The sequence below is a fragment of the Scyliorhinus canicula genome, chromosome 6 (assembly GCF_902713615.1).
Source record: "Scyliorhinus canicula chromosome 6, sScyCan1.1, whole genome shotgun sequence".
NCBI lineage: Eukaryota > Metazoa > Chordata > Chondrichthyes > Carcharhiniformes > Scyliorhinidae > Scyliorhinus > Scyliorhinus canicula.
In genome coordinates this window covers 152167463-152183514 of record NC_052151.1, presented here as the reverse complement: position 1 = coordinate 152183514, position 16052 = coordinate 152167463, and the positions used below count along the sequence as shown (strand labels likewise).

The 16052-nt window shown below is 48.2% G+C and overlaps 1 protein-coding gene across 3 annotated transcripts in view; it reads right to left on the bottom strand.

The window, feature by feature from the left end:
• Window positions 1-16052, bottom strand: part of LOC119967587 (lysophospholipid acyltransferase 2-like) — a 236789-nt gene that overhangs the window by 142183 nt on the left and 78554 nt on the right. Inside the window, exon 1 of one of the 3 annotated variants that reach the window (XM_038800307.1) lies at window positions 455-502. The exons of the other annotated variants lie outside the window; for them this stretch is intronic. Coding sequence (XP_038656235.1) covers window positions 455-483 — 29 coding nt within the window. The 5' untranslated portion in view covers window positions 484-502. Of the gene's footprint in view, window positions 1-454; window positions 503-16052 lie in introns of those variants that run through there. 3 annotated transcript variants of the gene reach the window in all.

Genomic DNA, 16052 nt, shown 5'->3' with positions numbered 1-16052 from the left:
GGAGGGTTGAATGGTGGGCAGAGAATAAGCAGCAGCTTCAGATCCAGTGTTTTTCTGATAGACATTAACAACAACCTTTCCCCTCAGAAACAGAAAGCACAATTTGAAGCTCTCAATCTTTGCCTCCTTCTTGCTTTAAAATATTCCTTTTAAAAATCACTTAATAACTGCTCAATTAACCACAATTTTGTTATACACAGGAACCTTTGAGTCTTCATCGAACCATTGTTATTTATTTCTTCCACCTCCTTCGGGTCTTGTTGGCTGACAACTTCACATCTAGTTGTTTTTTTGCAGCTGGCAATGAAAGCGACCCATAATAATATTTCGGATTCAAGGTTTATATGTTAATTCAAATCTACAGTTGAATGATGGATTTTTCAAACCATTTGGTTATTTAAAAATAGGTCTAACCAAGTGGCAGGTAATTTTGTCCTCCGAGAAAATAACACACCTGGCTTCAGGAGCAATTTTTGTGAGCATCAGTTAAAGGCTCTGTTAAATAGCTTTCACAGGCAACATGTGCATGGGTTTCAGTGTCTCCTTCCAACATATAATGCTGCATGAAGACCAGAGCATGTCACATGCTTACACTATTTAAGTCACTTGCTAATCCTGGCATTGCCTCTAGCTCATTCATTACTTTCAAAACACATCATAGGACATGAACAATCTCTTCCAATTATACCCCTCAGTTATTTGACAGCACTGAAAAGGTCATGTGAGAGTGTTGTCCTTTAGGCAGGGAATATTCAAGCACTACTGATTGTTGTACATACTCCATTCAGTTTCATGTTTGCTCATTGGATTGATTGTGGAAAAGCACAATAATTCACTTTGTTAAAATTACATTCGGTTCAACAAGAGCATTGCAAAAAAATGTAGGACCTATTTTTTTTCTAAGCAAGTGTTCAACAATGAAGTGTGTTTATTTATTATGCAAATACATTATAACTACAATGCACACTTTTAATTAAATAAAAACATTTAGTATCCAGTAAAAAAAAATACATTGCAACTACAACTGAAGAGCTTAAAAGAAAAATCAATTATCTTCTCTGTCCTGAAGATACTGAAGAGTGCAGTTTCCAGAAGGGTGCTCTTTTTTTGCCAGGCCTGCAACTCCCAAAACCAACTGACTGTTTACTGGATTATGTTTTCACAAGCTCTCCAGCAACTCATAGCTGGTGGACTCCCATATACAAGATTTAGTAGTTAATTCAACTGCAGGGTATCAAAGTCAGGTCTGCCCAGAAGTGATACTTGATAAGTGATCAGGAGCTGCAGTGACACCAATATTTTTTTCAATTTTGTTGTACTTTTGCACATCACTGAACTTTCTGAAATCAGTAACCAAAGATTGAACTGGAGATCTTTATCATACATCAACTTACTCATGACATATCATAATCTAACTGAATGATTGTGAAAATCAGGTAGACTTTATTTTTTTTAAATTTGTTTTTATTCAAAATTTTAACTAAATTTTACAAACCACTACAGAAAGAAAACAACAAAAACATAATAATAATAATAAACAAAAGCAAATTAACAACTTAACAAAGCAATGTGGGATAACTACAATTTACAAGTAAAATCTATCCACCACCCATACCGCCCCCCACCTCAGGTTTGCTGCTGCTGCTGACCTCCACTTAACGTTCCACGAGAAAGTCAAGGAACGGTTGCCACCGCCTGGAAAACCCCTGCCAGGACCCTCTTAAGGCAAACCTTATCCTTTCCAAACTCAGAAACCCAGCCATGTCACTGACCCAAGTCTCCACACTTGGGGGTTTCGCGTCCTTCCACATTAACAAGAGCCGTCTCCGGGCTACCAAGGAGGCAAAGGCCAGGACTCCAGCCTCTTTCGGCTCCTGCACTCCCGGATCTTCTGACACCCCAAATATCCCTATCCCCAGACTCGGCTTTACCAGAGTGTCCAAGACCTTGGACATGGCCTTTGCAAAGCCTCTCCAAACTTCTGTAAGTGCCAGGCATGCCCAAAACATATGGACATGGTTTGCTGGGCTCCCTGAACACCTCACACACCTGTCCTCCACCCCAAAGAACTTGCTCATTCTCGCCACTGTCATATGCGCCCGGTGCACCACCTTAAACTGAACCAGGCTAAGCCTGGCACAAGATGAGGAGGAATTGACACTGCCCAGGGCGTCTGCCCACAGGACCCTCATCCAGCTGCTCACCCAACTCCTTCTCCCCCTTGCCCTTCAGCTCTTCCACCGAGGCCTCCTCCGCCTCCTGCTCCTAGTACATGTCCGATACCTTTCCGTCCCCTACCCACACGCCCGAGACCACCTTGTCCTGTATCCTCTGGGCTGGCAGGAGCGTAAATACCCCCACATGCTTCCTCACGAAAGCCCGGACCTGCAGGTACCTAAAGGTATTCCCTGGGGGCAAACTTAATTCTCTTCCAGCGCCCTCAGGCTAGCAAAAGTCCTGTCAATAAATAAGTCCCCCATCCTTTTAATACCCTGTAGCCACTGTAGCCACCTAAAATGGACACTGAACTAAACAAAATGGAGAATCGCTAAGACTGCAGGGAAAAACAGTTTAGCCAAGGCAGCAGCCTGCAAAACTCATTAGCATTTTGCAAGCAGCAAAACTAGTTTCTGGCCAGGTGGAAGATCTCAAACCAAAGGTGATAATGGCAGAACGCTTTACATACTAATGAGGCAGTCCAGATCTAGGGACACACAATGGCAACATTTGGGTTTGAATAAGATACTTTAAGTGGATGTCCAGACAGAGCGGAACCAGAAGTATCCACTATAGAAACCGCCCCCGCCATCAAGAGAGACCCTCACATTGGAGGAATTCATAAGATACCGATTGGGAGCGATCCAATCGATACCTGAAGGTAAAGCCCGCCCAGGAAAAGGCAAGGACATTGGGGACCCCTATAAAGGTAGACCCCCACACATGGTCCTGTCTGTTGTTTCGTGCTCCGGCTTTGACCAAGAACTTGAACCTGTATCCTGACTCCAGCCGTTGAGCACCAGCCGCCGAACCGTAAGTGCCAATACGACACTCGCTACGCGAACCAAGCCCGCTAGACCCCCAGTGACCAGCACGCTTTCTGAAGGTTGCAGACCAAGACCGGGACGAAGGCCTCGCTCCCTGACCTTGCCTGTTCCTGTTTAGTTAAGTATTCTGATTGCTTAGTTTAGTCATAGCTTAGTCCTTTAGTGTGTGCATGCGTATTTATTATAATTGTATAATAAATATTGATCGTTTGGAACTTACTAATCGGTGTATCGTTTTATTACTTTGAACCTGACCTTGGAATATTTGTGAGGTGTCTATACGGCATCTGGCGACTCCTGAGCTGAAAAATACATACACAGAGCCTAGTAGTGTTAAGCACACGGCCTTTAACGGAGGCAAGTTAATACACTCCAATAAACGCGTTTTATACCCATAGCAAAACGTGCAACAACCCGCTCTGTGCCAGCTTAGGAATCCACCGTCTATTCTACCTGGAACAAACCTGTGATGCTCCGTATCGGGGTCCAGACTGAGGCCCCTACCTCCCCCCTGTGCCGTCTCCACTGACCCCAGATCCTCAATGTCGCCATCACTACCGGGCTCGTGGTGTACCGTGTCGGCGGGAGCGTCAGCAGTGCCGTTATCAATGCCCCCAGGCTAGTATCCCTGCAAGACGCCTCCTCCAACCGTTTCCACGGCGCCCCCCTCCCTCTACTACCCATTTCCGAATCATGGATATATTCGCTGCCCAGTAATAGCTGCAGAAGTTCGGCAGTGCCAGCCCACCCCCCTCCCGACTGCGCTCAGTCTCTTAACACGCGGGGTCTTGTTTGCCCACACAAATCCCGTGATAATCCTGTTCACCCGCTTGAAGGAGGACTTGGGGATGAGGATGGGAAGGCACTGGAAGATGAACAAGAACCTGGGGAGGACCATCATCTGCACGCTGCCCGCCAGGAAAAGCGGCAGCATGTCCCACCTCTTAAGGTCATCCTCCATCTGATCCACCAGCCGCGCTAGATTGAGCTTGTGCAGGGCATCCCAACTCTTAGCCACCCGTATGCCCAAATAGCGAAAGCTCCTCTCCACCATCTTAAGCGGTAGCTCTCTGAGTCTCTTTTCCTGGCCCCTCGCATGTATCACAAAAAGCTCACTTTTCCCGACGTTCAACTTGCACCCCGAAAAGTCCCCGAAAATTTTAAGGATCTGCATGACCTCCCCCATCCCCTCCACCGGATCCGAAATGTATAGGAGAGGTCATCCGCATACAGTGAAACCTGATCCTCCTCTTCCCCCCCCCCCCCCCCCACCCCGAACCAGCCCCCTCCAGTTTCTAGACTCCCTCAGCGCCATGGCCAGTGGCTCAATTGCCAGGGCAAACAGCAGGGGGGGGAGACAGAGGGAACCCCTGCCTCGCTCCTCGATGTAGCCTAAAGTACTCCGACCGCAGCTGGTTTATCGACACACTCGCTACAAGGGCCTGATACAGTAATTGAACCCGCCCTATGAATTCCTCGCCAAATCCAAATCTGCCTAACACTTCCCACAGGTACTCCCACTCCACCTGATCGAAGGCTTTTTCCGTATCCATTGCCGCCACCACTTCTGCATCCCCTCCTTCCGAGGGCATCATGATCACATTCAGGAGCCTCCACACATTCGTGTTCAGCTGCCTGCCCTTCACAAACCCAGTCTGATCCTCATGGATCACTCCCGGGACACAGTCCTCAATTCTGGTGGCCAGGATCTTGGCCAACAGCTTGGCATCTACATTAAAGGAGCGATATCGGTCTGTAGGAGCCACATTGCCACGGGTCCTTATCTCGCTTAAGGATGAGCGAGATCAGAGCCTGCGACATTGACGGGGGAAGGGTTCCCTTTTCCTTAGCCTCGTTGAAGGTTCTCAATAATAATGGGCCCAATAGCTCTGAGAATTTCCTGTAAAATTCTACAGGATATCCATCCGGTCCCGGGGCCTTGCCCAACTGCATACCCTCCAAACCCTTAACCAATTCCTCCATCTCATTCGGGGTCCCCAATCCCTCTACCCGCCCCTCCTCCACCTTAGGAAACCTCAGTTGGTCCATGAATCGCTTCATGCCCTCCCCCCCTCCAGGGGTTCTGACTCATACAGTTTACCATAAAAGTCCTTGAAGACCTCATTGATCCTTGCCAAACTCAGCACCGTGTTCGCCCCCCTGTCCCTAATTCCCCCAATTTCCCTTAAACCCCCTTAAGTGCGAAAACACACGGGCCCTCTTGACCGGCCCATTCAGGCCCCTCATGTTCCACCTGATCAGCCTGGTCGAGGAGTTAATTATAATTTAAAAAAAAAAATATTTGTATTCAAATTTTCAACAACAAATTTTATCACAGCAAAGAAAAACAGTAACCCCCCTCCCTCCAAATACAAAAACAATAAATTAAGAAAAAAAATAGGCATAGAACCATGAAAACGAACCCCCGTAACAAACCCGTAACCCCTCCCCCACCTTGTTGCTGCTGAAGTTAACCACCCTCTAACGCTCCGCCAGGAAAACAAGAAAAGGCTGCCACCGCCAGAAGAACCCCTGCACCGACCCCCTCAGGGCAAACTTGACCCTCTCCAATTTAATGAACCCAGTCATGTCACTGATCCAGGATTCTGGGCTCGGGGGCTTCGCGTCCCTCCACTGTAGAAGGATCCTGCGCCGGGCTACTAGGGACGCAAAGGCCAGGATACCGGCCTCTCTCGCCTCCTGCACTCCCGGCTCCGATGCCACCCCAAGAATAGCGAGCCCCCAGCCCAGTTCCATCCTGGAGCCAACCACCCTGGACAAGGTCCCTGCCACCCCATCCAGAAACCCTACAGCGCCGGACAAGCCTAGAACATGTGGGTGTGATTCGCTGGACTTCCCGAACACCTGTCCTCTTCTCCTCCTCCTTCTCCCCCCCCCCCACCAAAGAACCGGCTCAGCCTGGTCCCAGTCATATGCACCCTATGCAGCACCTTTAGTTGGATTAGACTAAGCCGTGCGTAAGAGGAGGAGGAATTCACCCTCCCCAGGGCATCTGTTCACGTCCCCTCATCTATTCCCTCTCCCAGCTCCTCCTCCCACTTCGCTTTCAGCTCTTCCACCGAGGCCTCCTCCTCCTCCTGCATCACCTGATAAATTGCCGAGTCGAGGAGTTAGTTAGTTAATTCCCCCTCCCCCCGCCGACTAGCCATCTCCTTTTTTCGGCCAGCCACGTGCCCACGCCTCCCGCACACTCCAGCCCCCAGCTCCCCAGGCTCCCCGTCCCGACTCTCCCCTTTACTCTGAAAATTGATTCCCCTCCAGTCAGCAAAGCAGCATCCCAGCTCTCCCCCTCCCCTCCCCATTGCACTCCCACAAGTCAGTTGACATGCTGACCCCAACCGCTCTTACCTCCAATGCCCCTCTTGGCTCCCTCTACGGGACTCCAACCTCCCCCCCCCCCCCCCCCCCCTTCAACTAAATGAGGTAAAGAGTGAGGCCCCCCCTACATCCCGTGTGTACAGAGAAAAAAACACAACTCTCTCAAACAAACAAACTTCAGGTGCTACCCCCAACGTTGAGCGAATAAACTGCTCTCACTGTCTGGTCCGACCCCATCACCTGTGACGCAGCTCTTCCCCAACTGCGACCCAGCCCAGAACCCTGAAGGCCCAGGGCACAGGGGGCAATAAAAACAAAAGAGAACACAGGGAGAAAACCAAACATAACACTGCTGCCCCCCCCCCCCCCCCCCCAACCGCCTCATCCGGCATATCGAAATAGTGGTGCAGGTCCTGATATGTAACCCACAGTCTCGCCGGTTGTAACAACCCGAACTTCACCCATTTTCTGTGGAGGACCGTCTTGGCCCGGTTGAATCCCACATGCCCCTTGGCCAGCTCTGCACCCCAGTCCTGGTAAATACGGATCTCAGTTCTCCCACCTGCTACTTTGTTCCTTCTTCGCCCATCGCAGGACACACTCCTTATCGGTGAAGCGGTGGAATCTTACCACCATAGCTCGACGGCTCGTTCGGCCTAGGCCTCCTTGCCAGGACTCTGTGCGCCCCATCCAGCTCCAGGGTCCATGGGAAAGCCCCCGCACCCATCAGCGTTCCCAGCATCGTGGTCACATACGCACCAGCATCCGACCCCTCCACGCCTTCAGGGAGACCCAGGATCCGCAGGGTCCTGTTTTCAAGGTCTTCCAGCCTCTCCTGCCATCTTTTGTGCAGAGCCTCGTGCGCCTCCACTCTAACCGCCAGGCCCAAAATCTCATCCTCGTTATCAGAGGCCTTCTGCTGCACCTCCTTGATCCCCGTCCCCTGCATCTTCTGGGTCTCCACCAACCTTTCAACAGAAGCCTTCATAGGGGCCAACATCTCCGCCTTTAACTCGGCGAAGCAGCTTCGGAGAAACTCCTGCTGCTTCCGTGACCACTGGGCCTATGCTGCCTGATCCCCGCTGGCCGCCGTCTTGTTTTTTCACGCCCGTTCTCCTCTCTTCTCCAAAGCCGCTTTTTTTTTTTGATCGCCCCACTCCTGGTCCACGCCGTGCAGCACTGAGGGACCTTCACTGTTTCCTTCCCACACCGGGAATCGGCGTCCAAGTGCCGCTGGAGCTCCATAAAAGGGCCCAAAAGTCCCTTATTGGCGGGAGCTGCCGACTGTGCGACCTACCTAGGCATAGCCGCCTTCAGGTAGACTTTCAAATGAACCTTGATATTAGTCATCAAGCTATTTTACCAACTTTTGAGGGCGTCACACAGAGCCAGAGCGTGTAGACTATACAGCCCAACATGAAGCATGTGGCCACTATAAAACTTCCGCTGACAGTATCAATTGTGGAATAAATGATCTGTGAAGTGCAGACAACGTTTTTTTTTAAATTTAGATTACCCAGTTATTTTTTCCAATTAAGGGGCAATTTAGCGTGGCCAATCCACCTACTCTGCACATTTTTGGGTTGTGGGGGCGAAACCCACGCAGACACGGGGAGAATGTGCAAACTCCACACGGAGAGTGACCCAGAGCCGGGATCGAACCTGGGACCTCAGCGCCGTGAGGCGGTTGTGCTAACCACTAGGCCACCGTGCTGCCTGAAGTACAGATATCTGCTAACTTAGCTCTGGGGGGCCAGCATTGACTGCAGCTTTCAGAACATCGCATCACTCCTGCAGACTGTTCGCATGAAGACACACTCTGTAATCCCAAGGTACAATCCAAAGCCACCCTCCAGGGACGAGGCACACATTATTTCACAAGATGCTCTCTCCTCAGTCAATCAGTGTTTTTATTAGTGTCACACTGCCAGCTGGGCCAGACTGCAAGTCCTCAGCAGCTTAATGTCACCCAGCATGACCATCAGAACGGTCTTCGAAAGGTGTTTCACTTTGACAAGATGACGAAAAGCATTTTATTTAAATGGCAAGATGTTCATAGGTGTATCCTTCTACAAGAAACATAGAAAATTAGCAAGTAGTTACAGCAAATAATTTAGACGGCAAAGTGCATGTTGACCTTGAATACTCGGGGGCTGGAGTACAAGACCAAGTCTGCTTGTTACGATTTATAAGGCTTTATTGAGACCACAGATTACCGTGCAGAGTTTTGGTCTTCTCATTGAAGGCAGGATACTTACCTTGAAGGTGGTGCAGCAAAGGGTCCCAGGTTCGATTCCCGGCTGGGTCACTGTCTGTGCGGAGTCTGCACGACCTCCCCGTGTGTGCGTGGGCTTCCTCCGGGTGCTCCGGTTTCCTCCCACAGTCCAAAGATGTGCGGGTTAGGTGGATTGGCCATGCTAAATTGCCCGCAGTGTCCTAAAAAGTAAGGTTAAGGGGGGGGGGGGTTGTTGGGTTACGGGTATAGGGTGGATACGGGGGTTTGAGTAGGGTGATCATTGCTCGGCACAACATCGAGGGCCGAAGGGCCTGTTCTGTGCTGTACTGTTCTATAAAAAAAAAAGATTCCTTGGGTAGAAGGGTAGTATTTTGGATGTGGAGTAGAATGGGCCCATACTCACTGGAATTCAGAAGAATGAGAGGTGGTCTCATTGGAACTTGCATAATTCAATTCTGAGGGGACCAATCATTCAGGTTGTTTCACCCTGCTGGAGAGTCTGGAAAGAGGGGTGCACGGTCTCAGGATAAGGCTGTAATGAGGAGAAATTGTTTTCCATCGAGAGGGTCGAGAATCTTTGGAATGGTCAGGCTGAGATACATACATTTTTGGACTTCCAAGAGAAATTAAGATATACAAGATCAGGTGGGAAAGTGGAATTGAGGTCGAAGATCAGCCTTGATCTTCATGACTGGCAGAGCAGGGTCAATTGACCATAGAACAGGAATAATTTAACTGTAATTAAGAAGAAAGGATACTGGATTCTGGGAAGAGCTATCAACAGACCTCTCAACAGTAGTGATGTAGTAGCTGGATGCACAATGCAGAGATTAAAGTAGTATGTAACATGTGGGAAGTGGTTACAATAAGAGAATTTAATTTCTACATACTAGGAGAAACACAACAGCATGCCACAAAGGTTGCAAGTGCCGAGAGTGAAAAGAGTAAGTTTTCTGGAACAGCACATTTTAGGACAGACTTCAAACAGTCCCAATGCATGATGTGGAGATGCCGGCGTTGGACTGGGGATGAGCACAGTAAGAAACCATGCAGGTAATTAAATCTTTACAGATGCAGAGATAGAGGTTAACCCCAGGTTAAAGAGATGTGAATTGTCTCAAGCCAGGACAGTTGGTAGGATTTTGCAAGCCCAGGCCAGATGGTGGGGGATGAATGTAATGAGACATGAATCCCAGGTCCCGGTTGAGGCCGCACTCGTGTGCGGAACTTGGCTATAGGTTTCTGCTCAGCGATTCTGCGCTGTCGCGCGTTCTGAAGGCCGCCTTGGAGAACGCTTACCCGGAGATCAGTGGCTGAATGCCCTTGACTGCTGAAGTGTTCCGACTGGAAGGGAACATCCCTGCCTGGTGATTGTCACGCGATGTCCGTTCATTCGTTGTCGCAGCGTCTGCATTCACCTGAGGAAGGAGCAGTACTCCGAAAGCTGGAGTCCCAATGCAGATCACCGTTCCCCCCCTACCCCCACCCACAGGGCCATCTGTTACTTGTTCTTTAGTTTGATTTGCACTGAGCACTGACCATTGTTCTCCTATTAACACATTCTGCTACTTTACCTTCACACCACCAACAGCACCTTCTTTAGTCTCTAATGCTACCATTAACACTCCCTTCATCTTGTGTCCATGTCTTCTCGGCCAATCGTTCCTTAGCTCCCATATATCCAACCTATTACAGGTATTCTGCTCCACTTTCTCCAACCCCTCCCTCTCCAACTACATAATCCATCACATTTCTATCTCTCTTCAGACAATAAGTCATATGGACTCAAAATATTTCTCTCGCTACAGATGCTCAGACCTGCTGAGTTCATCCAGCATTTTCTGATTTTTACTTCAGACATTATAACAACCTTGGTCCAAACATGGATAAAAGAGCGGAATTCCAGAATTATGGAGAGAGTGACTGTCCTCGACATCAAGGTAGCACTTCACAGAGAGTGGCATCAAGAGCCCCAGCAAAGTTGAAGTCAGTGGAAATCGGGGGGGAACTATCATGGTTGGAGTCATACCTAGCAGAAAAGAAAATGGTTGAGGTAATTGGTCTCCAACAAGCACAAGATCAGAAGTGGGGACATTTTCTGATGATTGCAGAGTTTATTACTATTTATAAATTCTCAGACACTGAAGCACTCCATTTCCAGCAAGACCAGGATAATATTCAGGCTAGGCTGATGAAAAAGTAGTAACATTTTCACCACAAAAGTGCCAGGCAATAGAAGCAGCCAACAAGAGAAAATCTAATCACCACTTTTTTACAAAATGTTCAACAACATTAATATTGCAATTACCTCAGGGTTACTATTGACCAGAAACTTAAATAGACCAGTCATATCAACTTTAGAATAGCAATAACATGTTAATGGCAAGGAATACCGTGGCGAGTAACTCTCCTCTAGATTCCCCAAAGTCTCCCACCATCTACAATGCCAAGAGTAATATGGAATACTCTTGACTTGACTGAATTAGTACAGCTCCAGAAACGCAACATTATCCAAGACACAGAAGCTTGCTAGACTGGCCCTATCCACCACCTGAAAACATTCACTCCCTCCACCACCAGTGCAGTGGCAGTAGTGTACACCATCCACAAGATGAACAGCAGCACCTTGTGAAGGCTCCTTCAACATATCTTGTAAACCCATGATCTCTACCTATGAGAAAGACAAGGGTAGGAGATGCATGGGAACCCAGATTGCAGCAATTCAAGGCAGCAGTTCACCAACTTAGAGGACAATTAGAGATTAGAACAATGCTGGCCTTGCCAAGAACTTTCACACCCAAAGAATACATTTTGAAAAAAAAATGAACAGGGAACATTCCATTTAGCGCGAGTTAGATCCCAGAGATAGCTAACTCCATTTAGCACAAGTTAGATCCCAGAGATAGCTAACAAAGTGTAGGAGGTTTTCCTGTTTATTTCCTGTGCTCCCATTTGTTTTCTTTTCTTTTTATTATTTTGGTCTGTTGACCCATAATCAGGATGTGCTTTTATGCAGAAGATTCAAAGTTGAAGCAGCCTGCTTACCAGGATATTAATCCCAGGTTTTGTATTTTGGAAGGGAAAAGCCAGGCTCTTCAGCAGCGAACCAACTTTGGAGGGAGTCGGTTTGATGGGTTAACTGATAGGTTGGCCAGGGACAGGTGTTCTGCCTGACAATGGTCAGTGATTGGCTCCTGCAAGAACTGGGCAGAAGGGTTTAGACCTTGTAAGTGAATGGAACTCTCTCTTGCTTGCTGAAGTGAAATAACTGATCTATTGTTCTGAAAGTAGTAAGTGCCTGGCACACCTGAAATGATGCTGAGCCTGCAGAGAAAACAGACAACCTTGCCAGAGAAAACCATCTGAAGCCGAAAAAGAAGAACCAAATCAAAAACCTGAACTTCAGAAAGATATTGGATGAAAGTCATCCCAATGCATCAAAAACCTGCGGCCTTTTTTTTTAAAAAACATTAATATTTCCTTTCCGTTTCCATATAAAAGGACAATGGTGAGAAAGAAGTGTCACTCAGAAGATCAGGAAACAGTACAGATGAAGGTTAGGAATAACAACGGTCAAACAACACTTGACCGAGTAGTACTTGGCACCTAACAATAGTTATATCATGGGACAGAACATTAAGAAATAATTGGATTTTGCATTACGGTAATGGAATGATTGTGGGGGAACTTTAATCTTCATATAGGTTGAAATCAATCAAATTGGCAAAGGTAGCTTGGAGGACGAGTTTGTACAAGCTTTCACAACAGTTTTGGGGTTCCGGTCATGCACTCAGATTCTGTGCGGACCAACTGGTGGGTTTGTTCATGGACATCTTCAAACTCCCTACTCTATTTGGAGGTTCTCACCTACTTCAAGACCACCATCATTCCGGTGCCAAGAAAGAACCAGGCAACTTGCCCCTTCCAGTGCCAGGAACAAACCAGGCAACTTGTCCCTTTCAGTGCCAAGAAAGAACCAGGCAACTTGCCCCTTCCGGTGCCAGGAAAGAACCAGGCAACTTGCCCCTTCCAGTGCCAAGAAAGAACCAGGCAACTTGCCCCTTCCGGTGCCAGGAACGAACCAGGCACCTTGCCCCTTCCGGTGCCAGGAACGAACCAGGCAACCTGCCCCTTCGGTGCCAGGAACGAACCAGGCAACTTGCCCCTTCCGGTGCCAGGAAAGAACCAGGCAACTTGCCCCTTCCGGTGCCAGGAACGAACCAGGCACCTTGCCCCTTCCGGTGCCAGGAAAGAACCAGGCAACTTGCCCCTTCCGGTGCCAGGAAAGAACCAGGCAACTTGCCCCTTCCGGTGCCAGGAAAGAACCAGGCAACTTGCCCCTTCCGGTGCCAGGAAAGAACCAGGCAACTTGCCCCTTCCGGTGCCAGGAAAGAACCAGGCAACTTGCCCCTTCCGGTGCCAGGAAAGAACCAGGCAACTTGCCCCTTCCGGTGCCAGGAAAGAACCAGGCAACTTGCCCCTTCCGGTGCCAGGAACGAACCAGGCAACTTGCCCCTTCCGGTGCCAGGAACAAACCAGGCAACTTGCCCCTTCCGGTGCCAGGAACGAAACAGGCAACTTGCCCCTTCCGGTGCCGGGAACGAAACAGGCAACTTGCCCCTTCCGGTGCCAGGAAAGAACCAGGCAACTTGCCCCTTCCAGTGCCAGGAAAGAACCAGGCAACTTGCCCCTTCCAGTGCCAGGAACGAACCAGGCAACTTGCCCCTTCCGGTGCCAGGAACGAACCAGGCAACTTGCCCCTTCCGGTGCCGGGAACGAACCAGGCAACTTGCCCCTTCCGGTGCCAGGAACGAACCAGGCAACTTGCCCCTTCCGGTGCCAGGAACGAACCAGGCAACTTGCCCCTTCCGGTGCCAGGAAAGAACCAGGCAACTTGCCCCTTCCGGTGCCAAGAAAGAACCAGGCAAGGATGACATGACCATAGTAGGTCCGATCTCAAACAACGATGAGTCAGAGTACAGGAGGGAGCAGAGAACCTAATGGCGTGGTGTAACGACAACAATCTCTCCCTAAACATCAGCAAAATTAAGGAGCTGGCCATTGGCTTCAGAAGCAAAGTACTGTACATGAGTCCTGTTCCACCCACATCGACAATACGGCCAAGAAAGCACATTAGCGCCCATATTTCCTCTGGAAACTAAGGAAATTCGGCATGACCACAGTGACTTTTAGCTATTTTTACAGGTGCATCATTGAAAGCATCCTATCTGGCTGCATCACAGCCTGGTATGGCAACTGCTCGGCTGAAGACCAGAAGAAGCTGCAGAGTAGTCAACACAGGCCAGCCCATCACATGAAACCGCCTCCCATCCATTGATTTTGTTTACATCTTCCACTGCCTTGGTAAAGCTGCAGCATAATCAAAGACCCCTTCCACCCAGGTTATTCTCTCTGCCAACAGAGAACACGCACTAACAGGTTCAAAAACAGCTTCTTGCCCGCTGTTACCAGACTCCTGAATGACCCTCTTGTGGACGGAACTGATCTCTCACAAATCTTCTCTACTGAGTAGTAGTAAACTCCGTATGCTTCACCCTCTGCCTGCGTCCATGTTTTTACGTTCTGCATTTATACATGTCCTATGGGTTATCCAGATCTGTATGAACTACATGCAGAACAATACTTTTCACCGTACCACGGTACATGTGACAATAAAACAAAAATCAATCGATCCTGCAACATGGCCAAATTTTACGTGCCTTCAGTGGGTGCATGCCCAATCCAGAAGCAGGGAAAATAGTACATGATGACGCAGGCACATATCCCAATGTCATCCCGCAATCGCACAATATTTTAGTCGGCGGGCACAGGTCGGTAGCACACCCATCAACAAGTAATGATCCAATAGAGGTGATTATCTGCCCAACTGCCTGGAACATTATGCTGTGCGTGCGATTCTTAGGTCATCGCATGGACAGGCAGGCAGGCAATCGTTTTCCAATTATTTTCCTTCTCAGGCAGCAAAGGGGGGGGGGGGGGGGGGCTCAGTCTGAAGGTCCCTTCGACTTGGTGTGCCCTCACCTCCAGAACCTAGGAATGGCAGCCCTCCCTCCACTCCTGGCCTCCTCTTTCCCCATGCCATGATTACCACCACTGCTTACTCCCCAGGGCATCCCAAACCGTCCCGTCCCCAGGACCCACCTTGGGAATGGTTCCAAGACTTGGGTACAGGTAAGGCGCTGCAGTACCTATTCTGGCCACTGTAATGCTATGCCTGGAGGGGTTGGACAGCTGATGCCCAATCAGTTACAATCCCGTTCAGACTGGAATGGGAAATTAAAGAAAAATTCAAACACCCAGTGATCAACCAAAATAAATTATGCCATAAATTTAATTTGTTTTAAACTTTAATCTTATACAAGAAATAAGCAAAGCAAACACAGCTGGTTTAGTTGAATACTTCTTGCACATTACATTGAAAAGCAAAATAAAAAGCAACATATACTTTAGACTTAATTTCTCAACTGAGCCGAACCATATCACTTTGAATAAACCCTACAAGTCTTTTGAGTGCTCATCAGGAACCTGAAGGTTCCTTCGCTTCCTAGGACCAACTGAAGTGTCACAGCTCTCCGGAATTAACTTTAATTCACCTCAGTATTCTTGCTATCCTCTAAGGCAAGAGTTTTTAGGGTCCTTTTCTTAACTTCTAACAGACGTCAGTGCACTCGTTTTTAGTACCTTCACCTCAGAAATACCAGAATGTGCCACAGCTCTCAGCAATTAACTTCACTGAGGCTGTCTTTGAAGAGGCGAGTCAAAACCTGCCCACAGTGAACTGCATTATATAGATACTAGATGAACCACAAACAGTGCTAGGTATTGAAAGGAGTAGCTGGCACAGCACATGACCAGTACATAACTATTTTTTAAAAATCTCCAGTTGTGTAAGGCAACCAAGGGCAACAAATGAGGCAGCACACTATATAAAGGTAAAAGAAGATGTTTACACAAATACAAAAAGTTGAAATCTGCAATTTTAGCCAGGAATCAATGACAGCTTTTCTGTCAGGCCAGATTCAAACAAGGGTAATGATGGTGGTGGGTGGGGGCAATTTTCATGTAACATATGTCCTTGCAGGTCAAGTGAGGAATCCTTGGACCTCCTGTCGAAAACTAGATGATAATTCATGTCAGCGATCAGGCTGGATAATTCCTTCAGGTAATACAGACAGAATGGGCCAAATGTCCTCCTTTGGTGTTTCATATATTATATTATATGTATTTGGTGCAGTAAGGGTTAAAAGCCTGGGTTAGTATGCAACTGCTGCAGTATTGTTTTTTTTAAATCCTGATTTGAAAGACAGCCAGGCTTGAGAGAATTCAAGCACTGTAAAAATTGGGATAATGGAATTTTGTTTATATAAAGATTCCCTAGGGTGTAGATAATTAGAGACAGTGTGTTTGGTCTT